The sequence below is a fragment of the Odocoileus virginianus genome, chromosome 3 (assembly GCF_023699985.2).
Source record: "Odocoileus virginianus isolate 20LAN1187 ecotype Illinois chromosome 3, Ovbor_1.2, whole genome shotgun sequence".
NCBI lineage: Eukaryota > Metazoa > Chordata > Mammalia > Artiodactyla > Cervidae > Odocoileus > Odocoileus virginianus.
This window is the reverse complement of record NC_069676.1, coordinates 12,835,844-12,862,908: the sequence shown is the minus strand read 5'-3', so window position 1 is coordinate 12,862,908 and position 27,065 is coordinate 12,835,844. Positions and strand designations below refer to the sequence as shown.

Below are 27,065 nucleotides of genomic sequence, written 5' to 3'. Positions count from 1 at the left end.
TGAAATAGATTGGTTCTTTTTTTTTCAAAGAATATCTTCCTCTAACATTTGTCTTTTGTTTTTATTTTAAATATTTATTTATTGGCTGCATCAGATCTTTGCTGCGGTGTAGGAGCTCCTCACTTGTGGCTTATGGGCTTAGTTGCCCTATGGGCATGTGGGACCATAGTTCCCAGACCAGAGATTGAATCTGCATCCCCTGCATTGGAAAATGGATTCTTAACCACTGGACCACCAGGGAAGGCCCACAGATTGGTTCTTTAGGAAGCTGTCTCACAGGGAGGCGTGCTCCTTCTTTGGGGTGCAGTACACTTGGATGTAACGATTTTTTTTTTTTTTTTTTTTGGCTGTGCATGTGGCTTGTGGGATCTTAGTTCCCCAACCAGGGGTTGAATCTGGGTCCTCAGCAGTGAAAGCACCAAGTCCTAACCATTGGACTTCTGGGGAATTCCTGGATGCAGTGATTTTTGTAGAGCAATTTGGCATCATATAACCTGAATACATTCCCTGAGGGCACACAGTTCCGCTCCTAGATACGCACTCTACAAACACTTGGCTCATGTGTTCCAGGAGACACACACGAGAATGTTCAGAGCAGCCTCATTTATCTTACTGAGAAATAAGAGGCCATCTCAAAGTCTGTGTAGAGGAGAATGCACAGATCAGTTGCAGTGTGGTTGAATGCTGGAATAGTATGCAGCCAGGAAAAAGAAATTCAACCAAAGTTACATGTATCACATGTGAAGCTTAAAAGCTATCATAGCCTGAAAAAACAAATTGCTTAAGGACACCTATGATATAATACCACATTCAAGTTTATAGCATTTAAAACTAGGTCATAGAAAATATGAAAATGATAAACTCTAGTTCAGGAGTATGGTTACCTCTTTGTGATAGGGGAGAGGAGGTGGATGTAGGTGAGGGTTTCATTCGGACTTGCCAAGTTTTATTTCTTTAGTGGCTGGTACTTGCTGCTGCTGCTGCTGCTGCTAAGTCGCTTCAGTCGTGTCTGGCTTTGTGCGACCCCATAGATGGCAGCCCACCAGGCTCCCCCGTCCCTGGGATTCTCCAGGCAAGAACACTGGAGTGGGTTGCCATTTCCTTCTCCAATGCACGAAAGTGAAAAGTGAAAGCAAAGTCGCTCAGTCATGTCCGACTCTCAGCGACCCCATGGACTGAAACCTGCCAGGCTCCTCTGTCCATGGGATTTTCCAGGCAAGAGTACTGGAGTGGGGTGCCCTTGCCTTCTCCAGGCTAGTACTTAGGTGATTATAAATTATTCCAAGAGAACTATTTTAGATACAGTTTTTAAGTGACGTATGTATTAAAAAAGATGCTTGGGTGGCCAGTATGGGGAATGATAACAAATCTGGAGGCTGAACTGGGACTGGGTTTTGTATTTGAAGGAAGTGGGTGGATCCTAGAGAGAATGAAGGGTGCAGAAAGAACAGGACTTGTGACCAATCTGATTTTGAGGGGGTGGGATGAGTTAGGGACAAAGATGAAATCCTGGCTTAGAGAACTAAGCTGAGAGGGGGCAGGTTTGGGGACCTCAGATGAGATCTGTCTGTAACAAAGCACATCTCAGGGGGCCAGAGATATCTACAGGATGACAGCCAAGGGTAGTTGGCTCTTTCTCTGGGGCTGGAGTTCCAAGAGAGACAGGCAAAGTGCCAGCAGCATGAAGAGCTGTGTTAGTAAGTCTGTGCTAGGTTTGCTGCAGTCAAAAGCAGCATCCTCCAAATTCTCCTGGGTCAAGACGGTGAGAATTTACCTTAAATCTTATAGTGAAAGTGTTAGTTGCTTAAACATGTCTGACTCTCTGCGACCCCATGGACTGTAGTCTACCAGGGCCCTCTGCCCATGGAAGTCTCCAGGCAAGAGTACTGGAGTGGGTAGCCATTCCCTTCTCCAGGGCATCTTCCCTAGCCAGGGATCGAACCTGGGTCTTCCACATTACAGTCAGATTCTTTACCATCTGAGCCAACAGATGTAAGCATTTAATGCTGATGCCCTAGTGTTTAATGCTGGTCAAATGGTTCCCCTCTATCTTGCAGTCTCATCACTACGCATGAGGGGTCTCCAACATTCCCCCAGTAGGGAAGAGGACAAGAGAGTTTATCTCTAGACCTGGAAAACATATATTCCTTCTGTCCACATCCCATTGGCCAAAAAACTGTCCAATACCCTCATCCTAGCTGCAAGGGAGACTGGGAAATGTAGTTTTTCTGTGTGGCCAGCATGGTCTACATATTGCATTGTCTTCTTTTGGCAGGGGAGGAGGCCAGGGACAGGTTGTGAAGGGAGACAGCAGGTCTAGGAGTCCACGAGGCTAATGGCAGCAGACATCAACTTCCTGACTCATTTCTCCCCTGTGCAGGCATCACTCCACCCTGCTTCAATCTTTTTGCCCTCTTCGATGCCCAGGCCCAGGTCTGGCTGCCTCCAAATCACATCCTGGATACCTCCAGGGACTCCAGCCTGACGCTGCACTTCCGCATGAGGTGGGCAAAGTCCCCTTAGAAGGCTTTTGTCCTCTCCCTTCTCTCCCTTGTCCCCACCTGCCAAGACTTGGCCCGAATCCATGCTAAACCCTGACTGCACCCTCTCCTTTCCTGCAGGTTTTATTTCCGAAACTGGCATGGCACGAATCCTCAGGAGCCAGCTGTGTACCGCTGCGGGCCCCCAGGGTCCGAGACTTCCTCAGAACAGGCAGAGCAGGGAGTGCAACTCCTGGACCCTGCCTCCTTTGAGTACCTCTTTGAGCAGGTGTGAGCAGGGCTGGGGAGGCGTGACTATCTGTGAGGGACCTTGGGTGATTGAGGAGCTGCCACTTCCCTCCCAATTTGCTATAGCTAGTGGGTTTCACTGATGCCATCTGGGATCCTTTGGCTGCCTGAACAAAAGGGTTGTGGACTCTTAGGGTTGCAGGGGTGAGAGTACTGTGGTTGATTAGTGATGTCTGCCACAGGCATAGGATTGGGCCGATGAGGCATGCATATGGAGTCCCTCCCTTCCTGAAAGTAATCGGAAGCTGGGGAGTGAACAGGTTCTCACACCTCCCTTTCTGCCTGGTTCCCCATCCCCAGGGCAAGTATGAGTTTGTAAATGATGTGGCATCACTATGGGAGCTGTCTAGCGAGGAGGAGATCCACCACTTCCAGAATGAGAGCCTGGGCATGGCCCTTTTGCACCTCTGCCACCTTGCTCTCCGCCATGGTGTCCCCCTTGAGAAGGTGGCCAAGAAGACCAGGTATCTGGGAATGGGGCGGGGACGTTGCATAGGTAGGTGGACATGCCCGGATATCTGAAGGCCAGGGTAAACTTTGCATACTGCCATGCCTTCATTCACTCAACAAACATTTATCAAGCACCTGCTGTGTGCTGGCACTAGTTTTGGATGTTGGACACACAACGGTAAGCCAGGCAGACAAAATCTGTAACTTCCTAGAGCTCACTTAAAAAAAAAATTGTGTATTTATTTTGGCTGTGCTCGGTCTTAGTTGCAGCATGCAGGATCTTTAGTTGTGGCGTGCAAACTCTTAGTTGTGGCACATGGGATCTAGTTCCCTGACCAGGGATCAAGCCCAGGGCCCCCTGCATTGGGAACACAGAGTCTTAGACACTAGACCACCAGGGAAGTCCCTGGAGCTCATATTTAATGGAGAAGACAGGCAATAAGCAAAATACAAAAGTAAAATGTATAGTGTTTCTGATGGTGACGAATGCAATGGGGAAAAATTAAACTGGAAAAGAGGAAGGGGGTATTAGAGAATGAGGGGCATACAGTTTAAAAGTGGGTCATCAGTTTCTCACTGAAAAGGTGACATTCACTTTCAGAGATTTGAAGGAAGTAAAGGAGGGAGCCAGGTGGGTATTAGTGAGAAGAGAAGTTTGCAGAGGTATCAGCCAGTGCAAAAGCCCTGAGCCTGGGCTGTGCCTGATGTGTTGGAAGTATGGCTGGAGTAGAGTGAGCTTGGATGACTCCCTAGAATTCAAGGGAAGGGAGAAGGCAGGAGTCTGGGGGAGTTACTCACCTCCACTGAGGTGAGGACTGGAGCAATCAGGGCACACTGCCTGGAGGAGGCAACCCTGCAGTTTTTTGTTTTTCTTTTTTGGCTGTGCTATGCAGCTTGTGGGATCTTAGTTCCCCCATCAGGGTTTGAAAGCAAGGTTGCAGCAGTGAAAGTGCCAAATCCTAACCACTGAAAACTGCCAGGGAATGTCCCAGGACCTGCATTTAAAAAAAAAAAAAAAAATTTATTTTATTTTTGGCTGCATCAAGTCTTAGTTGAGGTATATGGAATCTTCATGGTCTTGTCTCTAGTTACAACATGTGGACTAAGTTGCTTTAAGTCATGTGGGGTCTTAGTTCCCCGACCGAGGATCGAGCCTGCGTCCCCTGCATTGAAAGGCATATTCATAATGACTAGAACACCAGGGAAGTCCCTAGGACCTGCAATTCTTTTTGAAATGATTTATTTATTTTTGGTTACTCTGGGTCTTTGTTGCGGCACAGGCTTTCTCTAGTTGCGGCGAGCAGAGACCACTCTCTAGTTGCAGTGCACAGGCTTCTCATTGCAGTGATTTGTTGCGGAGCACAGGCTCTAGAGCTCAGGCTCAGTAGTTGTGGCGCATGGGTTTAGCCGGTCTGCAGCATATGGAATCATCCCAGATAAGGACTGAACCCCTGCCCCCTGCGTTGGCAGGTGGATTCTTTACCACTAAACCACCAGGGAAATCCTAGGACTGCAATTCCTTTTTTAAAAAACTAATTAATTTTTAATTGGAGGATAATTGCTTTACAGTGTTTTACAAATCGGCCATAGGTATATACCCATGTCTCTGCAATTCTTAAAGCACATATTTTTCAATCCCTGTCGTGTTATCACTCTGGAGGACCAGGGCTGTGACCATGAAGCCAGGATGCTGGGGAGCCCAGAGGAAACACTCTACCTAGCCTGGAGATCAGAGGATGCTCCTGGGGTGACATTTCTGCTAAGACCTGAAGGTTGAGTTGGCTTTATCCAGACGTGGACTGCTTTGGCAAAGCATTGGAGGCAGTGGGAACAACATATACAGAGGCCCAGAGGCAGCAGGCGGCAAAGGCCTGTTTCCAGGGGAATTGAACTTGGAATGCAATTGCCCAAGTGCTGGAGTCAGCCAGGCACTAATCAGGGGTCTTTTTCCCTCAAGTTCTTTAGGGAGCCCTGGAATGGTTGGGAGTAGGGGCAGAAGAGAGCTAGAACCTTGAGCTTTAGGATCCCTCTGTTCAAGGGATGGAAGAAATGGCCTGGGACATGGAAGATAAGGCTTGTGTGTGTGAGTGTGTGTGTGTGTGTGTGTGTGTGTTTAGTTGCTCAGTCATGTCTGACTCTTTGCGAGTTCGTGGACTATAGTCCCCCAGGCTCTTCTGTCCATGGGATTTCCTAGGCAGCAATACTGAAGTGGGTTGCCATTTTCCCCAGGGGAATCTTCCTAACCCAGGATCAAATTCGCGTCTCCTGCATTGGCAGGGGGATTCTTTACCACAGTGAGCCACTGGGGGAACCCAGGATGGGGTGTAGAAACCTGTAATCTGAATGGGCTGTGCTGGGGACTTTGCTAGTCTAGGAATCCACCTGCTAATGCAGGGGACTTGGGTTTGATCTCTGGTTCGGGAAGATCCCACGTGCCACCCCTGTGTCAGAACTACTGAGCCTTCGCTCTAGAGCCTGTGCTCCCCCAGCACAACCAAAAAGTTAAAAAAAAAAACATACGTGCATAATAAAATAAATGGGCTCTGCGGTGGGCGGTTCAGGCAGGAGAAGAGGTGAAGAGTACAGCTTTGTGAGGAGCAGAGGGGCTTCCCAGAGCTGTCCTTTTATTGATAATCATATTAATGATCAAAACAATAGTGACTTCTCTAGTAATAATAATAGCCAACACTCACATAGTCTTTACTTTGTGCCAATCAATAGTCCTAATTCTCTCGTCAGCCCTAGATGTGGGTACTGTTTGATCCCATTTTACAGATGAAAAGACGAAGCTCTTTAGAGCTTAAGGAATTCACCCAACATCTGGAATTTCAGCCACGTAGTCCCCTCCAGAGCCCTGGGCCTTGGTCCTGACACCATTTGGCCTTGCTATGCTCTCCCTTTATCACATTCTCTTTCCACCTTCATGACAGCCTGCCTGCTTTTTTTTTTTATTGTTTGTACTTTTATTCAATTTTAATGTTTTTTAGCTGAATATATTTTGGTTGAAGTACAGTTGATTTATAATGTGTTAATTTCTGCTATACGGCAAGGTGATTCAGTTATATATATATATATTTAAATATTCTTTTCAATTATAGTTTATCACAAGATATTGAATATGGTTCTCTGTGTAATACAGTAGGATCTTGTTGTCTATCCATACTGAAGCTTACATCTGCTAACCCCAACCTCCCACTCCATCCCTCCCCCAACTCCCTCCCCCTTGGCAATCACCAGTCTGTTCTCTATGTCCATAATTCTGCTTCTATTTGGTGGAGAAGGTCATTTGTGTCATATTTTATTTTTAATTATTAATTTTTAAAATTTCTGGCTGCACTGTTTTCTTTATTGTGTTGTGCAGGCTTTTCTAGCTGTGGTACATAGTTTCTAGAATGCATGGGGCTCAGTAGTTGTGGCACACAAGCTTAGTTGTGGGATCTTAGTTCTCCAACCAGGGATCAAACTCAGGCCCCCTGCATTGGGAATACAGAGTCTTATCAACTGTACCAACAGGGAAGTCCCTGTTGGGTTTTAGATTCCACATATAAGTGGTATCATATGGTATTTGTCTTTCTCCTTCTGACTTACTTCACTCAGTATGACAATTTCTAGTTGCATCCGTGTTGCTGCCGCTGACATGATTTCGTTCTTTTTCATGGCTGCATAGTATTCCATTATATATGTACACCACATCTTTATCTGCTCATCTGTCGATGGCATTTAGGTTGCCTGTTTTCTAGATGAGGCAGCTGAGGTTCAGAGAGGTTAAACCACTTTCCCATTATCGCCCAGCCGGGGCCCCTGAACTGCCCCTCTTGGTCATCCCCACAGCTTCAAGGACTGTATCCCACGCTCTTTCCGGCGGCAGATCCAGCAGCACAATGCTCTGACACGGCTGCGCCAACGGAGCATCTTCCGCAAGTTCCTACGGGCCTTCCAGCCGGGCTGCCTCTCCCAGCAGGTCGTTATGGTGAAGTACCTGGCCACGCTCGAGCGACTGGCGCCCCGCTTTGGCACAGAGCGTGTGCCCGTGTGCCACCTGGAGCTGCTGTCCCAGGCCGAAGGGGAGCCCTGCTACATCCGGGACGGTGGGCAGGCCCCTCCCGAACACGGGTCTGAGTCTGCTGCCGGATCCCCCACCCACGAGGTGCTGGTGTCAGGCACAGAAGGCATCCGGTGGCGGCTGGTACGGGCGGAGGTGAGTGGGGTGCCTCTACTATCTAACAGTGGAGGGTGTGGGCTCCTGCTCAGCCTTGACTTTGGCCTCGGAAGGTGGCTATGGCAAAGGTGGTTTTCCCTACATGGCTCTGGGATATGTTTGTCTGTGCTGGGGGTCTGTTTCTTGGATAGTGTCTTAAAGGCTCTAATAAGACCTGCAATCAAGAATTAAGTTCAGCCTTAATGTTCTGCCTAAGCATTTCCAATGCATGTTGGTTCCGGATCCCTTCCAATAATATGACATTCTCCTAGTCTGCCGTGGAATTAAAAGTCTATGCCACATACTTGGTTACCTGGTCAGCCTGGATCAGCTCCAGGCCAAGCCCATTTCCTTCAGCTTGGCCTTCAATAGAGGGACAGCAGCTGTTTCAACCCCCATGGTGATAAGTCCTCTGCCTGCCCCCCACTCCCCGGGGAGCTGATGGCTAGGGTCTCTGCTTCTAGAGAACACCTTTAACCTCTGGGGCCAAGAGGGCTAGGAGCCCCCTTTCTGCCCTCCCCAAAGTTCCATCTTCTGGTGACTGTATCTCTATGGATGGGTCCCCCGTCCAGCCTGTGACACTGCACTCATGGGTAGGTGCCTGAATAGGTAACCTGTTCCTTCTGGCTCTGCCTCTCCGCAGGGAGGGAAAGGCAGGAGGACTGAACAGGCATAACCTTGCTCTATTCACCTGCCCCACATGCTGGCTTCCAGGGGCCTGGTGATGGTGGTGGTGGTGGCGGCAGCAGGATGCCTGATGCTGGCCCATCTGGGAAGAAAATGAAGGCCCAGAAGGCGGGCAGCGAGCCAGTGGACAGGCCTCGGGAGACCCCCTGGTCCTACTTTTGCAACTTCCAGGACATCACCCACATGGTGCTGAAGGAACGCCACGTCAGCATCCATTGTCAGGACAACAAGTGCCTGGTGGGGCCTGGGGCTGTGGAGCCGGGCTGAGGGGGGCAGATGCCTCCGGCCTGTGATGCGTGCTTGATGACCCCCCACCCCCGCCCCCGGCCTGCAGGAGCTGACCCTGCCTTCCCGGGCTGCGGCCCTGTCCTTGGTGTCGCTGGTGGATGGTTACTTTCGCCTGACTGCCGACTCCAACCACTACCTGTGCCATGACGTGGCTCCTCCACGGCTGGTGATGAGTATCCAGGATGGTATCCATGGACCCCTGCTGTGAGTACCTGGGGGCGCGGGTGGTGGGGTAGGGGCAGGGCAGGAGGGGCAGCCGCCAGCTGGACAGTGAGCTCTAGGGACTGTGGAGTTTAAACCAAGTGTGTGCACATTGGTGTCTTACTGTGCGCATCTTAGGGTGGGAAGGCCTGTGTGTCCACCCACCTGTGTGCGTGCACACTAGTGTGCAGACTTTCAAGTCTCAGTGAGTATGTACCAGTGTGTGTGTGTGTCCTGCGTCTACATGCATGTGTGTGCGAGCATCCGTGTCTCGTGCGTACACGTGTGCCTGTATGGGCCTGCGTGTATTGTGCAAGGATTCACTGACACCGCATTGTACACGCATTCACATCAGTGAGTGCTCACGGGGGTGCATGTGTGACCTGTGCATGTGTGCAAGCAGAGGTTATGAGGGAGAGAGGGCACCTGTGATGGTGTGGGTTGGTGTGCCAATCTGAGAGTGCCTGGCTTTGGGACTGGGTCCCCGTGCATGTCTGGATGTTCAACAGCTGTGTCCCTGCTCTGGGGACTGCATGTGATTTTGTTCTGTTTTTCTTGTTGTATTTTTTGACATTGCCATGAGGTTGTGGGATCTCAGTCCCCCCGACCAGGAACTGAACATTGAACCCATGCCCCCTGCAATGGAAGCACAGAGTTTAACCACTGGACCGCCAGGGAAGTTCCCCAACTGCATTTTAACTTGTCAGTTCCCATTTTCACACCTGACTGGTGACTTTTGCGCGACTGTGTGTTTCTCAGATGCTGGTGGCCATTGAGATATGCATGTGGGTGTTCCCATCCCTGGGCTTGTAATGTGACTCACCCCTGTGACTCACTGAGAGTGCCTGCCTGGACGTGTGTGGCTGAGACGGTTGAGTGTCAGGGCTTATAAGGTCATTGGTGTGTGTGTGGCCATCCCGTTTGCTGCCTGGCTGGGGTTTGTGACTGTCAGCTCCTCTGGGTATCGAGAGGATACCCTGTGACACTACCTGTGTCCTTGTCCTACCTGTGACACTGGGACTAGCCGCCGGGGGGCAGGGGTGCATCATAAGAGGTCTCACCCCTCCTAGCCTAGTCTGTACCCCAGAGGAGGGTGAGGCCTCCTCACCTCTCAAGGGGCTGTGGCCTCATGGAAGTCTATGGGCCATGTCAGCGTTGTCTTAGTCCATTCAAACGGAATACCAATGGCTGAGTGGCTTAGAAACCACAGACACTTCTCAAGTTCTGAAGTCCAAGTGCAAGGTGTTAACAGATCCGATGTCTGTGAGAGCCCCACTTCCTGTTTCATAACCACAAGTTCAGTCTTCTGGAAGGGGTGAGTGAGATCTCTGGGGTCCATTTTTTATAAGTCACTAATCCCATTCCTGAGGGCTCTACCATCATGATTCATCACGTCCCCCCCAGGCCCACCTCCTAATGCCATCACCTTGGGGTTTAGAGCTTCAACACAGGAACTGATTGTGTTCTTTTTTAAACTTTTATTTATTTAGCTAGTTTTGGCTGTGCTGGGTGTCCGTTGCTTTGCTCAGGCTCTTCTCTAGTTGCAGCGAGCAGGGGTTAGTCCCTAGCTGTGGTGTGCGGGCTCCTCATTGCCGGGGCTTCTCTTGTGTGGACCACAGGCTCTAGGGCTAGCGGGGTTCAGTACTTGGGGCCTGTGGGCTTAGCTGCTCCACAGCATGTGGAGTTCTCCCCGAGCAGGGATCAAACCCATGTCCCCTGCGTTGGCAGCTGGATCCTTATCCGCTGAGCCACCAGGGGAGTCCAACAGGAATTTTAGGGGGACACAAACATTCAGTCTGTGTGGCTGCCGGGGCCCGTGGGCCACCTTACGGAACCTGTGTTTGTGACCGTGCTCACCTCTGGGTCTGGGCAGCCAGCCGCTGGGGCTGTCATGTTACACCGCGGGAGCAGCCGTGTCTGTGATCCCTGACCTTCGTGTGTGCCAGCCTGGGAGTGGCGGCATGAGTAGGAAGCAGGAAGTCAGGAAGCACCTGGAGTAACAGGCAAATTTGGCCTTGGAGTACAGAATGAAGCAGGGCAAAGGCTGATAGAGTTTTGCCAAGAGAACGCACTGATCATAGCACACACCCTCTTCCAACAACACAAGAGAAGACTCTACACATGGACATCACCAGATGGTCGACACCGAAATCAGATTGATTATATTCTTTGCAGCTAAAGATAGAGAAGCTCTATACAGTCAGCAAAAACAAGACCAGGAGCTGACTGTGGCTCAGATCATGAACTCCTTATTGCCAATTCAGACTTAAGTTGAAGAAAGTAGGGAAAACCACTAGGCCATCCAGGTATGACCTAAATCAAGTCCCTTACAGTTATACAGTGGAAGTGAGAAATAGATTCAAAGGATTAGATCTGATAGAGTGCCTGATGAACTATGGACGGAGGCTCATGACATTGTACAGGAAACAGGGATCAAGACCATCCCCAGGAAAAAGAAATGCAAAAAAGCAAAATGGCTGTCTGACGAGGCCTTACAAATAGCTGTGAAAAGAAGAGAAGCGAAAAGCAAAGGAGAAAAGGAAAGATACACCCATTTGAATGCAGAGTTCCAAAGAACAGCAAGGAGAGATAAGAAAGCCTTCCTCAAAGCAACCTAGATGCCCATCAGCAGACGAATGGATAAGGAGGCTATGGTACATATACACAATGGAATATTACTCAGCCATTAAAAAGAATTCATTTGAATCAGTTCTAATGAGATGGATGAAACTGGAGCCCATTATACAGAGTGAAGTAAGCCAGAAAGATAAAGACCAATACAGTATACTAATGCATATATACGGAATTTTAAAAGATGGTAACGATAACCCAATATGCAAAACAGAAAAAGAGACACAGATGTACAGAACAGACTTTGGGACTCTGTGGGAGAAGGTGAGGGTGGCATGTTCTGAGACAACAGCATTGAAACAAGTATACTATCACGGGTGAAACAGATCACCAGCCCAGGTTGGATGCATGAGACAAGTGCTCGGGGCTGGTGCACTGGGAAGACCCAGAGGGATGGGATGGGCAGGGAGGCGGGAGGGGGGATCGGGATGGTGAACACATGTAAATCCATGGCTGATTAATGTCAATGTATGGCAAAAACCACTACAATATTGTAAAGTAATTAGCCTCCAACTAATAAAAATAAATGAAAAAAAAAAAGCCTTCCTCAGCGATCAATGCAAAGAAATAGAGGAAAACAATAGAATTGGAAAGACGAGAATTCTCTTCAAGAAAATTAGAGATACCAAGGAAACACTTCATGCAAAGATGGGCTCAATAAAGGACAGAATGGTATGGACCTAACAGAAGCAGAAGATATTAAGAAGAGGTGGCAAGAACACACAGAAGAACTGTACAAAAAAGATCTTCATGACCCAGATAATCACGATGGTATTATCACTCACCTAGAGCCAGACATCCTGGAATGCCAAGTCAGGTGGGCCTTAAGAAGCATCACTAAGAACAAAGGAGGTGACGGAATTCCAGTTGAGCTATTTCAAATCCTAAACGATGATGCTATGAAAGTGCTGGCTGCACTCAATACACCAGCAAATCTGGAAAACTCAGCAGTGGCCACAGGACTGGAAAAGGTCAGTTTTCCTTCCAGCACCAAAGAAAGGCAATGCCAAAGAATGCTCAAACTACCACACAATTGTTCTCATGTCACACACTGGTAAAGTAATGCTCAAAATTCTCCAAGTGAGGCTTCAACAGTACATGAACCGAGTTAACTTCCAGATGTTCAAGCTGGATTTAGAAAAGGCAGAGGAACCAGAGATCAAACTGCCAACATCCGTTGGACCATTGAAAAAGCAAGAGAGTTCCAGAAAAACATCTATTTCTGCTTTATTGACTATGCCAAAGCCTTTGATTGTGTGGATCACCACAAACTGGAAAATTCTTAAAGAGATGGGAATACTGGACCACCTGACCTGCCTCTTGAGAAATCTGTATGCAGGTCAGGAAGCAACAGTTAGAACTGGACATGGAACAACAGATTGGTTCCAAATAGGAAAAGGAGTACGTCAAGGCTGTATATTGTCACCCTGCTTATTTAACTTATATGCAGAGTACATCATGAGAAACACTGGGCCAAATGAAGCTCAAGCTGGAGTCAAGACTGCCGGGAGAAATAGCAATAACTTCAGATATGCAGATGACACCACCCTTATGGCAGAAAGTGAAGATGAACTAAAAAGCCTCTTGATGAAAGTGAAAGAGGAGAGTGAAAAAGTTGGCTTAAAACTCACCATTCAGAAAACTAAAATCATGGCATCCGGTCCCATCACTTCATGTCAAATAGGTGTGGAAACAGTGGAAACAGTGACAGACTTTATTTTTGGGGGCTCCAAAGTCACTGCAGATGGTGACTGTAGCCATGAAATTAAAAGACGCTTACTCCTTGGAAGAAAAGTTATGACCAACCTAGACAACATATTAAAAAGCAGAGACATTACTTTGCCAACAAACATCCATCTAGTCAAAGCTATGGTTTTTCCAGTAGTCATGTATGGGTGTGAGTTGGACCATAAAGAAAGCTGAGCACTGAAGAATTGATGCTTTTGAACTGTGGTGTTGGAGAAGACTCTTGAGAGTCCCTTGGACTGCAAGGAGAGCCAACCAGTCCATCCTAAAGGAAATCAGTCCTGAATATTCATTGGAATATTGCTGAATATTCATTGGACTGATGCTGAAGCTGAAACTCCAATACTTTGGCCACCTGATGCAAAGAACTGACTCATTTGAAAAGTCCCTGATGCTGGAAAAGATTGAAGGCGGGAGGAGAAGGGGATGACAGAGGATGAGATGGTTGGATGGCATCACTGACTCAATGGACCTGAGTCTGGGTAAACTCTGGGAGCTGGTGATGGACAGGGAGGCCTGGTGTGCTGCAGTCCATGGGGTCGCAAAGAGTTGGACATAACTGAGCGATTGAACAGAACTGAACTGAACTGCTAGTGGTGGGGTCTGTGGCTGGGCGTGTGTTCATCTGCCATCTGACAGCTGTTTCCTGTGTGTGTGTGTGGCTTTGTTTGCCACGGTGTCTGACAATTATTATGCACGAGTGTGTGCCTGTTCCATGTCTGTGTGTGAGTTTTCATGCGTGGGACGGTGTGACATTTCATGTGTGTGTTCAGACACAGTGACTGACAGTTCTCCAGGCTGGGAGTGTGCCCTGCTGGGCAGGTTTTGTGTGTCTTTGTTGCCAGGCGTGGGTCCAGCAGTGCCCCCAGCTGCCATAATGGTCCCCCGCTCCCTGCCCACCACCCCCCTAGGGAGCCATTCGTGCTGGCCAAGCTGAAGCCTGAGGCTGGCCTCTACCTCATCCACTGGAGCACCAGCCACCTCCACCGCCTCATCCTCACAGTGGCCCAGCGCGACCAGGTGGGCGTGGGGCGGGGGTCCTGGGCTGGGGCTGGGCGCGCTCCCTGCCTGGACCCCTGCTCACCGCCGCCACCCCTGCCGCCGCCAGCTCCAGGCTCCCGGCACCAAGGGCTTGCGCCTGCGGAAGTTCCCCATTGAGCTCCGGGCCGGGACAGTCATGCTGGAGGGCTGGGGCCGATCTTTCCCCAGCGTGCGGGACCTGCGGGCCGCCCTGCAGGACTGTTCGCTGCGGGCCGGCGACGACTGCTTTTCCCTGCGTCGCTGCTGCCTGCCCCGGCCGGGAGGTACGGAGATGGGGGCGCCTCGAGGGAATTGGGGTGGGGGGAGGCCTCTCCCATCTGTGACAGCCCTCAGGGACTACTCCCACCCCCAGAGATCTCCAACCTCATCGTCACACGTGGGCCTCAGGCCAGCACCAGACCGCTCAATCTCAGTCATCTCAGCTTCTACCGGATCCGCCAGGAAGACATCACCCAGGTGCGTGGCAGGGGTGGGGGGGTGGGGGGCATGGGGGGAGCTGGCTGGGGGGGGTGAGACTGGGATAGGTGATGGGGGGTGGGGGGGGGAAGGAACCCTGAAGGTATGGGGCACCAGAGAGGCAGCCTTAAGCCATTGTCATGGAGATCTTCCCCTCCACCTTCCCCCAGCTATCCCACTTGGGCCAGGGCACAAGGACCAACGTGTATGAGGGCCTCTTGCGAGTGGGGGGCAGAGGCCCCGAGGAGGACAAGGCGGATGGCGAGGAACCCCCCGTGCCCGCTGGGGACCATGGGCAGAAGCTGCGTGTGGTACTCAAGGTGCTAGACCCCAGTCACCACGACATCGCCTTGGTGAGTGAGCGCAGCCGGGGGCTGGGGCAGGATGAAGGGGTCTGCGGCCCCTGACCTGCCTCGTCCCCTCAGGCCTTCTACGAGACAGCCAGCCTCATGAGCCAGGTCTCCCACGTGCATCTGGTCTTCGTCCACGGCGTCCTCGTGCACGGCTCCGAGAGTGAGTGGCCTGTCCCCTACCCCCGGCACACGGACCCCCAACATCCCCGCCCCGTTGACAGCCCGGCCCCACTTATATCCTGACCTTCATCCTTTTCCCTGACCTACACGCCGAACCCTGACCACCCTCCAATCTGTGCCTGTTCAGCTCTCACCTACACCCTGAACCCTGTCTACACTTTAACCCTTACCTGCACCCTGATCCCTGGCTACCCCCCAACCCTCCACCTCCACTCTGACTCCAGACTGCATCCCAAACTCCCTTCACCACCAGACACCTCTGCAGTCCCAGCCTTGTATACCTTCTGACCCCTCCTATGCTGTGGCCCCAGCAGACCCCAGCCTTGCTGGCCCGCCTGTCTTCCCAGACCTCAGCCCCTGATCCTCCACCCCGCCTCCTCTGCATGTACTTCATTGTATAGGGTGGCCATGGGTAGCCTCCAGACCCAAAGGCCTTTCTCCCCGATGCCGGCCCGCGTGCTGACCCCGCACCCCTCCCAGTGCACAGGCACCCCAGCCCTGGGGGATCCAAGTGTCACTCAGGCTCCAACCTCCAGCTCCTCTCCCTCCAACCGTCTGCCCCTCCCCGGCTCCCCGGGCCCCTCCTGACCTCCATCACTGACCCTCAGCCTCCTCTGCCGCAGCCCTACCCTGGACCCCAATGCCACCTTGCACCTTGGCCTCATCCTGCCCCCACCTCAGCCTGCACTCCACTCCACGTTTCTGTTCTCCCCAAAGTCACTGCCGAGTCTCGCCTGGTTCCCCGCCCCAGGGGAGCCACAGCCCCTAGGCCCTGCCCCCCGCACTCTGGAGGGTGTGCGGGCGTGCAGCACCTAGAGTGACCGGGCCTTTGCAGACATCATGGTCACCGAGTACGTGGAGCACGGGCCCCTGGACGTGTGGCTGCGGCGGGAGAGGGGCCGCGTGCCCCTGGCCTGGAAGTTGGCAGTGGCCCAGCAGCTGGCCAGCGCCCTCAGCTACCTGGTGCGTGGCCTGCAGGCCGGGCCTGGGTGGGTGGTAAGGGCCAGGGCAGCCCCCACATTCAGGAGAGCATGCTTGCTAAGTCACTTCAGTCATGTCTGGCTCTTTGCAACCCCGTGGACTGTAACCTGCCAGGCTTCTCTGTCCATGAGATTTTCTAGGCAAGAACACTGGAGTGGGTTGCCATGCCCTCCTCCAGGGGATCTTCCCGACCCAGGGATTGAACCCACATCTGTAATGTCTCTTGTATTGAAAGGTGGGTTCTTTACCACTAATGCCACCTGGGAAGCCCCTGCATTGGGTATGGAGGCCTCAACACACCCCTCTACCCACTAGATCTTTCCATGAACCTCCTCTGCTCACCCACCCCTGTGACTCCCATGTCCCCCTGACTCCCCAGCTTGATATCCAAGACCCTAAGGGAGTTGCTTCTGTTTGCTCTTTCTTGCCATTCATCCCCAGCCCTCTTTGGTCCAGTCACCCATTTCCAGAACACCCTCTGTGTGCCAGGCTCTGTCCTAGGCCCTGGGGACCCAGGAGAGAATAAAATAGGCAGGAGTCTCCATTCTTGGGGGAAGCTAGCATTTTACTTGGGGGGGATTAAACAAGAAATATTGGGTTGGTCAAAAAGTCCAAAAAAAAAAAGTCTGTTCTCACTCTTCCATAGTATCTTACAGAAAAACTTGAATGGACTTTTTGCCCAGCCCAGTAATAATTAAGTATATTACATGATGTGTCAGAAAGTAGCAAGAACTGTGGGGAAAAAAGCAGAGGTGGAGATGAGGATTTGCTGCAGTTTGGGGAAGAGGTGAAGCCTTAAATTAGGTGGGTTGGGGAAGGTCTCACCAAGGGGACCTGGAGATGACGTGGGGTCAGGGGTGGGGGGTTGAGGACATCTATGGGCAGTGCATTCCAGGCAGCAGGAACAGACAATGCAAAGGCCCTGGGGCAGGAGTGTACCTGACACTGGCTGAGGACAACAGTGGGGTCCTCTGGCCTTTTGTCTCTGTCTGAGAGCCTTGGCCTCCAGTGCTGGGAAAACAAGAAGGACTCACTGGGGACCTTGGGCTGCCTTGTCATTATGACAGTGTACTGCCATATCCATAATAACCACAATTGTCTTTTTCACATGAGCCATGTGGGATGGGTAGGGGTAGGATCTACAGTTCCCAGTGGCCACGCCCCCTTTCTCCCCCACTCCAGGAAGACAAAAGCCTGGTTCATGGCAACGTGTGTGGCCGGAACATCCTGCTGGCACGGCTGGGGCTGGCAGAGGGCACCAGCCCCTTCATCAAGCTGAGCGACCCCGGCGTGGGCCTGAGTGCCCTCTCCAGGGAGGGTGAGGACCCAGGAGGTGCTGGGCACAGGGACGGGCTGCCCCACTCCTTTTACCTTGCTGACCTCTGACCCTGGCCCCCAGAGCGGGTGGAGCGGATCCCCTGGACAGCCCCCGAATGCCTGTCTGGTGGAGCCCACAGCCTGAGCACCGCAGCCGACAAGTGGGGCTTTGGTGCCACCCTCCTGGAGATCTGCTTCGACGGTGAGGCCCCCCTGCAGGGCCGCAGTCCCTCTGAGGTATGGCCGGAGCACCCCTGAGCCCTTCCCACAAAGAGGGCTGGCACCCCCCAAGGAATCCAGAGGGCACGTTTCAGGGTTCAGAGCTGCCTTCCCTCTGGCCGTGCAGCCTCATCTTGCTGGGGCTCCATCAGTTTCATCTGTCAGTTGCAGTGAAATGCAGTCCCGACCTCATAAGGTTGTGCGTGTTCAGTCGCTTCAGTTGTGTGTGACCCTGCAGCCCTACAGACTGCAGCCCGCCAGGCTCCTCTGTCCATGGGATTCTCCAGGCAAGAATACTGGAGTGGGTTGCCATGTTCTCCTCCAGGGGAATCTTCCCGATCCAGGGATCGAACCCACGACTCTTACATCTCTTGGGTCGGCAGGCTGGTTCTTTACCACTAACGCCACCTGGGAAGCTGCATAAGGTCATGGTCATGGCAGATAGTCACATACTTTATTTATTTTTATAAAGTAACAGTTTTTAATGTATGATTGATTGTTTTTTAAATTTTGGGGTGCTGTGGGTCTTCACTGCCATGTGTCAGCTTTCTGGTTGTGGTGTTTGAGCTCTGAAGGACAAGGGCTCAGTAGTTGCAGCAGACAGGCTTCTCTGGTTGCGGCGCACGGGCTTAGTTGCCCAATGGCGTGTGGCATCTTTAGTTCCCCACCCAGGGATTGAACCCACATACCCTGCACTGGAAGGCGGATTCCCAACCACTGGATCACCAGGGACGTCCCAGGTCACGTGCTTTTGTTTTAGGCAGTGTGTCCAGGCCTCAAGGAGGAAGCACAGGCTGTCGAGAGGAGGGGTCCCCAGAGGATGCCCCTGACCCAGCTGAGGGGTGGGACAACACTTCCCAGAGGAGGTTTTAATCCAAGTGCAGAAGTACCACAGTGTCCCAGGCTGGGAAGGGCAGCCTAGGTGGCGGACACAGCCTCTGCAAAGGTTGGGGGGCTTTAGTGCATTCAGGGAGCTGCAGACCATAGGAACTTCCTGGGAGTTGGTGGGTGGCGCCAGTAGGACCTGGACATTTAGAGGCTCTCAGTCCCAGGCGGAGGATGCTGTTTGTAGACACGAAGGTGGGCAAGTCCTGGCTGCCTCCTTTCCATCCTCAGAGGCAGGTGGAAATCCAAGCAGAAAAGGCCAAGGTTGAGATGCTCCAGCACAGCACAGTTGTCTGGACTTGGGTTCCAGGCCAGACTCTGCAGTGATGGCCAGCTCTGCATCTCTTTGTGGAGGCTCAGTGACCTCATCTGTAAAATGACAGAATCAAGGAGCCCACTGGTCCACCCTGTCCCTCTGAGGACTTGACTCCGTCTCCTGCGGGACCAAGACTGAGGGCGTACACTGACTCCTAGTCTCCTCCCCACCAGAAAGAGCGCTTCTACCAGAAGCAGCACAAACTGCCCGAACCTTCGTGCCCAGAGCTGGCCACACTCACCAGCCAGTGCCTGACCTACGAGCCAGCCCAGCGGCCGTCCTTCCGCACCATCCTGCGTGACTTCACTCAGCTACAGCCCCAGAGTGAGCACCGCGCCAGGGCGGGGACCCTGGAGGAGGGAGGGAGGGGCTGGGATCCCTGCTGGCCCAGGCATGGTGCCCCCAAGTCTCCGTACAGTGGCTTAGAGTATGTGTGGGTTTCTAATTCACTTAAGCAGAAGGGAGAGAATATCCAAGCTCTCCGTTTAAAAAACAAGATTTTTTTTTTTTTTTTTTTAATTTTTGACTGTGGTGGGCTTTCGTTGCTGTGTGTGTGTGGGCTTTCTCTAGTTGTGGTGAACAGGGGCTATTCTCTAGATGTGGTGCTTGGGCTTCTCATTGCAATGGCTTCTCTTGTAGAACGCTGATTCTAGGTGCATGGGCTTCAGTAATTGCAGCGTGTAGCCTCAGTAGTTGCGGCACAAGGGGCTTAACTGCCCCGCAGCACATGAGATCTTCCTGGACCAGGGATCAAGCCAGTGTCCCTTACACTGCAAGGCAGATTCTTAACCTCTGGACCACCAGGGAAGCCCCTCCCCCTCCCGCCCGCAGCTCTCAGTGTTTTGCTTGGGGAGAGCCACAACTTCTTTGGATGCATTAGACCTTGGCAAATGTTTTGGTTGTTAATGAAAAGTTTGTGCCCTTAACTCAATCTCAAAACATCCCAGGTGTCGGTTTTGGTGCAGTCAACTATGCATTTTAGACAAATGGAATTTTTCAGCCCTTGCAAAAAAAAGTTTCCTTGTCTGGAGGATCAGAGCTGGGGGAGCTGGGTAGCAGTCATCGGTTTTCTGTGCCCCCAAGTGTAGGCTCATTGGGGGAGAGGGCGGTTGTCTGGACTCACCCACTGTGGCTCTTCCAGATCTCGCTGATGTCTTGTCTGTGAGCCCGGATTCACTTGCTTCAGATCCCACGGTTTTCAACAAGCGATATTTGAAAAAGATCCGTGATCTGGGTGAGGTGAGGGCAGGGCCTTGAGGGCTGGGGACGGGACCTGGATGCCCAGGGTGGGGCCTGGAAGACCGGAAGCAGGGCCTCGGCTGTAAGAAATCTCTGGTCTTAGAGACCCTCAGCTTCAAGGGCGGCCCAGGGGAATTGAAAGGGCGGCCTCGGCTTCCAGAGGTCCCCATCAACAAGGAGCAGACGGGGCCTAGGATTTTCCAAATAGACCTGCCTAGAAAGTGGGCTTGGGGAGCTGGGGTGGGGCTGACCCTCCTGCACACTGTGGCCAGGGTCACTTCGGAAAGGTCAGCCTGTATTGCTACGACCCGAACAACGACGGCACTGGTGAGATGGTAGCCGTGAAGGCCCTCAAGGCAGACTGCGGTCCCCAGCTCCGGTCGAGCTGGAGGCGAGAAATCGACATCCTACGCACCCTCTACCACAAGCACATCGTCAAGTACAAGGGCTGCTGCGAGGACCAAGGTAGGCGGGGCCCAGAAATGTAACGAGGCGGGACTAGAGCTTGGGTGGGGCTTTGGGGGCTGGGCCAACATGACCTGGTCATGACCTCCGCCTCTCAGTCCTAGGCGGAGGATGCACTTTGTGGACACCAAGGTGGGTGAGGCCGGGCTGCCTCCTTGCCATTCTGAGATACTTTTCTGAGGTCGGGATGGGTGGGAGCCATGTCAGCTTCCTTGCCAGGGGACGGGTCGAGATTTGATGGTCCCCGCTGAGGACCGGTCCTAGTGTGGACGGGTCTTGGCTCTCCCTCCCCACTTTGGTATTAAGGGGTGCAGGGTGGACAGCCCGCTGTCCTAGCCTCCACCACCCTTATGGGCTGCCCCTCTCTGGTGTCAGGCGAGAAGTCGGTACAGCTGGTCATGGAATACATGCCCCTGGGCAGTCTCCGAGACTACTTGCCCCGGCACAATGTCGGGCTGGTCCAGCTGCTGCTCTTCTCCCTGCAGATCTGCGAGGTGGGCCAGCCCGCCCCTACTCCCAGAACCTGCCCCCTCTTTGGCCTGGCCTGAGCTTCCGATCCCCTCTGCTGGCCTCGACCCGCAATCCCTGGGCGTGCTCTCCTCAATCCTTGTCCATCCATCCAATCATCCATCATAGGGCCACACCCCCGCCGGCCCAGACCCCCCAACCCATGTCATTCCCACCACTGACGTGGTCCCACCGCTGACGTGGTCCCGCCGCGCGCCTGGCTCCTCCTGATTCTCTCGCCCCCTGCCCGCGAGCGCCCCCTTGCGGCCCCTCCTCTGCTGTCTGGCTCTGCCCCCGCCCCATCTGCCATCCTGCCCACTTCTCACGCCTGGTCCGTGCCATCCGGGTCACGCCTCCTCGGCCAGGCCCTGCCCCCCTGAGCCAGACTCGCCCCGCCCCCCAGGGTATGGCCTACCTGCACACACAGCACTACGTGCATCGAGACCTGGCCGCGCGCAACGTGCTGTTGGACAACAACAGGCTGGTCAAGATCGGGGACTTCGGCCTCACTAAGGCCGTGCCCGAGGGCCACGAGTACTACTGCGTGCGCGAGGATGGGGACAGTCCTGTGTTCTGGTAACCAGGCGGGACCCAGCGGAAGGGGTGGGTGGGCGGCCCCATGGTCACCCGGAGCAGACAGGGTGGTGTAGATGGATGCTGGCGTCCCAGACAACAGGGCCTGGGTTCAGTGACCCTGCCCCTCCACTCTTAAGGGTGGGGCCCTAACTGGGGCCACAGGGCTCCTGAGCCTCAGATAAGGACTCCAATCTGGCCTGGCCCATGGCTTGAGTGCCCTTTCTCCCCAGGTATGCCCCGGAGTGCCTGAAGGAGTGTAAGTTCTACTATGCATCGGACGTCTGGTCCTTTGGGGTCCTCATGTATGAACTGCTGACCTACTGTGACTCCAGCCAGAGCCCCCCCTCGGTGAGAGCCAGGCCCGCACACCAACCCCATGGGTGTGCCTCACAGTTCTGTAAAGTTGGCCACTTACACTGCAAAGGGCTTTGACTGTGACAAACTCACTCATATAGGAACAGCTAATTCTGCCATTTGCAAACCCCAGGGGGGACAGTGGAAACATAGTTTGATCTAGATCGTCAGATGCCATTAGGAACCCAGTTTTCTCCATCTCTTGATTTTGCTGTTCTCTGTGGTAGTTTTTTTTTTTCCCCACCACACCACTCAGCATGAGGGATCTTAGATCCGTGACAGGGGTTGAACCTGTGCCCCATGCAGTGGGATGTGGAGTCTTAACCACTGTTAGCATTTCTCGGGGCTTTCCAGGTAGCTCAGCGGGTAAAGAATCTGCCTGCAATGCAGGAGACTCCAGTTCGACTCCTGGAAATAGGTTACCCACTCGAGTATTCATGGGCTTCCCTGGTGGCTCAGATGGTAAAGAATCTGCCTGCAATGTTGCAGACCTGGGTTTGATCCCTGGGTTGGGAAGATTCCCCTGGAGGAGAGCTTGGCCACTCACTCCAGTATTCTTACCTAGAGAATTCCATGGACAGAGGAGTCTGGCAGGCTACAGCCTACGGGGTCACAAAGAGTCGGAAACTATGGTAGTCGGGTGACTACACACAGCACAGCATTTCTCAAGTGGGCCTTCCCTTTAAAAAAAAAAAAAAAAGCAAGCCCACCCTCTGCTTTGGCCACAGTAGACCTAGCTGAGAGGAGGAGGATCTTTCTCCTTCCAGCATGATTCGGGACTCTCTGACTGGTCCAGCTTGGTTCACGTGCCCTTGAGGAACTGTGTAGTTCTGGACCGAGAGGAGGAGCCTGGAGTATGCGAGGGCTTTATGCCCAAAGCCAATCAGAGTGCGTATATAGGAGAAGAGAAAATAAGATTCTCGATAGGCAAAAACAACTAGCTAGGAGGCTTAATAATAACACCAAACATCTAATCAGACTTACATTATGAATATTAGTTTATCTAGGGACTTCCCTGGTGGCCCAATGGTTAAGACTCCTTGCTTCCAATGCAGGGCATGCAGGTTCAATCCCTGGTGGGGGAACTAAGATCCCAGATGCCACATGGTGTGGCCAAAAGAGAGAAAAAAAAAAGTTTTCTCCAACTTCACAATAACCCCAGGTGGTAGCTTTTATCACCCATTTTACAGATGAGAGAACCAAAGCCCAGAGAGGTGAAGTCATAAGTCTAAAGTTATACAGCTGAGAAATGGTTGTTGTTTAGTTGCCAAATTATGTCTGACTTCTTGCAACTCCATGAACTGAAGCATGCCAAACTTCCCTATCCCTCACATCTCCTGAAGTTTGCCCAAGTTCATGTCCATTGAATTGGTGATGCCATCCAACCATCTCATCCTCTATTGGCCCCCGAGGGTCCCTTAGAATCCCTGCCATCTGGCTCCTGGCTCCTGACCTCTATTGAGGCAGCTTTACCTCTTAAAAAACAGCTGCTCTTGTTTCTTCTGTAGAAATTCATCGAGCTCATAGGCCTCACCCAGGGACAGATGACCGTGCTGAGGCTCACGGAGCTGTTGGAACGAGGGGAGAGGCTACCACAGCCAGAGAGATGCCCCTCTGAGGTGAGATCCTCCCTTCCCCCCTTCCCCACTATCGGACCAGGGAGAGAGTGGAGTTCCCGACCTGGTGAAGCCAGCCTCCCTGACTCCCAGTGCCTTACCGCTATCCCGAGACCCCACCCCAGTGAACTGACTTTCCTAGACTTACCCTGTTTGCACTGCTATAACAAACTTTTTCCTTTCCCCAGATCTATTCCCTCATGAAGGACTGCTGGAAGGCAGAGGCCTCATTCCGCCCGACCTTCCAGAACCTCGTACCCATCCTCAGATCATACCACGAGAAATACCAAGGCCAGGCCCCCTCAGTGTTCAGTGTCTGCTGAAGCCCCCCAGCAGCTCTATTTGAGGGGATTGGAGCAGACAGTATACCCACTGAGAGCAACTCCTGGCCCTTAACCTAAGAGGAGCTCAAGGTGGCAGGCCAGCCTCACCGACTCACAGTGCCTTACCACTATCGGGAGACCCCACCCCGGGGAACTGACTTTCCTAGACTTACTCCGTTTGGACTGCTATAACAAAATACTGCAGACCGAGTGGTTTATAAACAACAGAAATTTATTTCTCATGGTTCTGGAGGCTAGGAAGTCCAAGATCAAGGCACCAACATGGTTGAATTTTGGTAAAAGCCCTCTTCCTGGTTCATAGCCTATGCCTTCTCACTGTGTCCTCACAAGGTGGAAGGGGGCAAGTCATCTTTCTGGAGCCTCTTTTATAAGGGCACTAATCACATTCAGGAAGGCACCACCCTCATGACCTATGCACCTCCTAATACCATCACTTTGTGTATGTGTGCGTGCGTGCACATGTGCGTGCATGCATACATGTGTGTGCTCAGTCATGTCCAACTCTCTGCAGTCCTATAGGCTGTAGCCCACCAGGCTTTTCTGTCAATGGAATTTTCCAGGCAAGAATCCTGAAAGGGTTGCCATTTCCTATGCCAGGGTATCTTACTGACCCAGGAATCGAACCTGCATCTCCTGTGTCTCCTGCATTGGCAGGCGGATTCTTTACCACTGAGCCACCTGGGAAGCCCCATTTTTGGAATTTAGGATTTCCACATGGGAATTTTAAAGGGATACAACATTCAAATCATGGACCCTTCCAAAGTCATGAGCTTGACATAGACTCCTGAGGGACCCAGGACAAGCAAGGAGCTAACCAGGCTCTTGAATTTGATTTTTTTTTTTTTTTTTTTTGGCCACGCCACTCAAAGCATGTGGGACTTTAGTTCCCCAACCAGGGATCAAACCCATGTCTCCTGCAGTGGGAGTGTGGAGTCTTAGCCACTGGACCACCATGGAAGTCCCGAATCTGATCTTTTTGCCCTCCCCTATCTCCTGCCCTTTGAGCCCACTATCTCCCCTGACAGGGTATAAACTGGTATTTCCTCTGCTAGAGGTGTGGTCCCTGGGCCCTTTTTCAGCAAAGATCTGCTCCCCTGAGGACTGCACCTAGGGCCAGACACTTGCTGCAGAAGAAGCGGGATTCAAGTCTTCAGCCTTTGCTCACCGCTAAATAACCAGCCAGCAATATAGACCAGTGCCTAGAACACAGAAGGCCCTCAAGATATATGTCAAATATATCAACGAAGGATTGGGGGACCACATGCCATGTAGATAACATTGCCAGTTTCCCCCTTTTTCACTGTGTGACCTCAGGCACATGGCTTCCCCTCTTTGTGCCTGAGCTCTCAACTATGAACTTGGGATGTTCCTGCTTGCTGCCTCATTGTTCAATTACTCTTGTTCAGTTCGACTCTTTGCAACCCCATGGACTGCAGCACACCAGGCTTCCCTGTCCTTTACCATATCCCAGAGTTTGCTCAAACTCACGTCCATTGAGTCAGTGATGCCATCCAACCATCTCATCCTCCATCACCCCCTTCTCCTGCCTTCAGTCTTCCCCAGCATCAGGTTCTTTTCCAGTGAGTCAGTTCTTTGCATCAGGTGACCAAAGTATTGGAGCTTGAGCATCTGTCCTTCCAATGAATATTCAGGGTTGATTTCCTTTAAGGAGCATGATGTCCATGTGAGAGCTGGACCATAAAGAAGGCTGAATGCTGAAGAACTGATGCTTTCAAATTGTGCTAGAGAAGACTCTTGAGGGTCCCTTGTACAGCATGGAGATCATGCTGCCTTGCAGGACTAATGTAAAGAGCTAGTAAGGTCATCAAATGCTTACCAGAGAGATATGCAAATAAGTTCTTAATAAACATTTGATATCATTATTAATCTGGTGTTTGCCAACTTGTTTCTACTTAATGGGTGTTCTTGAGATGGGTCAGCTACATTGTGAAATGAAAGTCTCTCAGTCGTGTCTGACTCTTTTTGACCCTGTGGACTATATAGTCCATGGAATTCTCCAGGCCAGAATACTGGAATGAGTAGCCTTTCCCTTCTCCAGGGGATCTTCCCAACCCAGGAATTGAGCCCAGGTCTCCCACATTGCAGGTGGATTCTTTACCAGCTGAGCCACTGGGGAAGCCCAAGAATACTGGAGTGGGTAACCAGTTGCTTCTCCAGCAGATCTTCCCGACCCAGGAATCGAGCCAGTGGCCCCTGCACTGCATGCAGATCCTTTACAAGCTGAGCTGCCAGGGAAGCTACATTGTGGAAGACAGTTAAATTTCTTTCCCCAGGGATTTCTTAAGACCCTCTGCATTGCAGCTTTCCTGACTGGACAACTTCACATGAATCTAGTGTTATTTTCTTTTTATAACAGTTTTTTCTTTTCTTTTTTCTGGCCATACATGCAACTTGCAGGATCTTAGATCTCCAAGCAGGGATTAAATCCAGGCCCACAGTGGTAAAACCACAGAGTCCTAACCACTGGGTCACCAGGGAAGTTCATCTAATGGCTTTTAAAATTAAATAATAAGGGAATTCCCTGGTGGTTCAATGGCTAATCCTACACAATCCCAGCACAGGGGGGCCTAGGTTCAATTCCCTTGTCTGGAAACTAGATCCTACATGCCACACTAAGAGTTCACAGGCAGCAACTAGGGATCTCATGTGCTGCAATGAAGATCAAAGCTCCCACGAGCCAGCAACTAAGACCTGCTGCAGCCAAATAAATATTTTTAAAATAAATACATAAAAAGTAAAAGGTTGATTAGGTTAATTTTAAAATAATTAAATAAAATATTCAGTATAATTCTAAATCCTCCCCCCCCCCCTTTTTTTTTGGATGGGTAATATTGACATAAGTACTGAAATGTTTCCCATCTCTGTCCTTCAGCCACCACTGTCACCTCCCTGGGAGACAACTAATGTCATCTGGTTTCCTGTTCTGGCTTCCAGACACATTTTATCCAGACATAAGGCAATCTGTACACATGTTTTCCCATCATTCACAAAAAGAATAATAGGCACTGCTATCCAGAGCTCTAACCTCTTCCCCCCGGCCAGCCCCCACATAACAGGTCTTGGAGGCGAGCTTTCTATTTTATGGTTGTATTGTAACTCATCATTCAAAAGGCATCAGTGGGCTTTCCTGGTGGCTCAGTGATACAGAATCTGCCTGCCAGTGCAGGTGACTCGGGTTCGATCCCTGGCCCGGGAAGATCCCACA

General features: G+C 51.7%; 1 protein-coding gene across 7 annotated transcripts in view; it reads left to right on the top strand.

Annotated features, from left to right (window-relative positions):
* The window catches only part of TYK2 (tyrosine kinase 2), a 29,438-nt gene extending 3,712 nt beyond the window's left edge, over nucleotides 1-25,726 (top strand). For all 7 annotated transcript variants that reach the window (XM_020902361.2, XM_020902362.2, XM_020902364.2 and 4 more), the window contains 22 exons: nucleotides 2,381-2,504; nucleotides 2,622-2,769; nucleotides 3,090-3,253; nucleotides 7,071-7,437; nucleotides 8,152-8,361; nucleotides 8,459-8,616; nucleotides 13,902-14,010; nucleotides 14,099-14,294; nucleotides 14,384-14,487; nucleotides 14,658-14,840; nucleotides 14,913-15,000; nucleotides 15,856-15,983; nucleotides 17,184-17,319; nucleotides 17,401-17,555; nucleotides 18,912-19,062; nucleotides 19,880-19,977; nucleotides 20,250-20,442; nucleotides 20,818-20,936; nucleotides 21,353-21,525; nucleotides 21,756-21,873; nucleotides 23,388-23,498; nucleotides 23,684-25,726. In XM_020902361.2, the coding sequence (XP_020758020.2) occupies nucleotides 2,381-2,504; nucleotides 2,622-2,769; nucleotides 3,090-3,253; nucleotides 7,071-7,437; nucleotides 8,152-8,361; nucleotides 8,459-8,616; nucleotides 13,902-14,010; nucleotides 14,099-14,294; nucleotides 14,384-14,487; nucleotides 14,658-14,840; nucleotides 14,913-15,000; nucleotides 15,856-15,983; nucleotides 17,184-17,319; nucleotides 17,401-17,555; nucleotides 18,912-19,062; nucleotides 19,880-19,977; nucleotides 20,250-20,442; nucleotides 20,818-20,936; nucleotides 21,353-21,525; nucleotides 21,756-21,873; nucleotides 23,388-23,498; nucleotides 23,684-23,818 (3,368 nt within the window). In that variant the 3' untranslated portion in view covers nucleotides 23,819-25,726. The remainder of the gene's footprint in view (nucleotides 1-2,380; nucleotides 2,505-2,621; nucleotides 2,770-3,089; nucleotides 3,254-7,070; nucleotides 7,438-8,151; nucleotides 8,362-8,458; nucleotides 8,617-13,901; nucleotides 14,011-14,098; nucleotides 14,295-14,383; nucleotides 14,488-14,657; nucleotides 14,841-14,912; nucleotides 15,001-15,855; nucleotides 15,984-17,183; nucleotides 17,320-17,400; nucleotides 17,556-18,911; nucleotides 19,063-19,879; nucleotides 19,978-20,249; nucleotides 20,443-20,817; nucleotides 20,937-21,352; nucleotides 21,526-21,755; nucleotides 21,874-23,387; nucleotides 23,499-23,683) is intronic.
* Nucleotides 25,727-27,065: the final 1,339 nt, after the last annotated feature.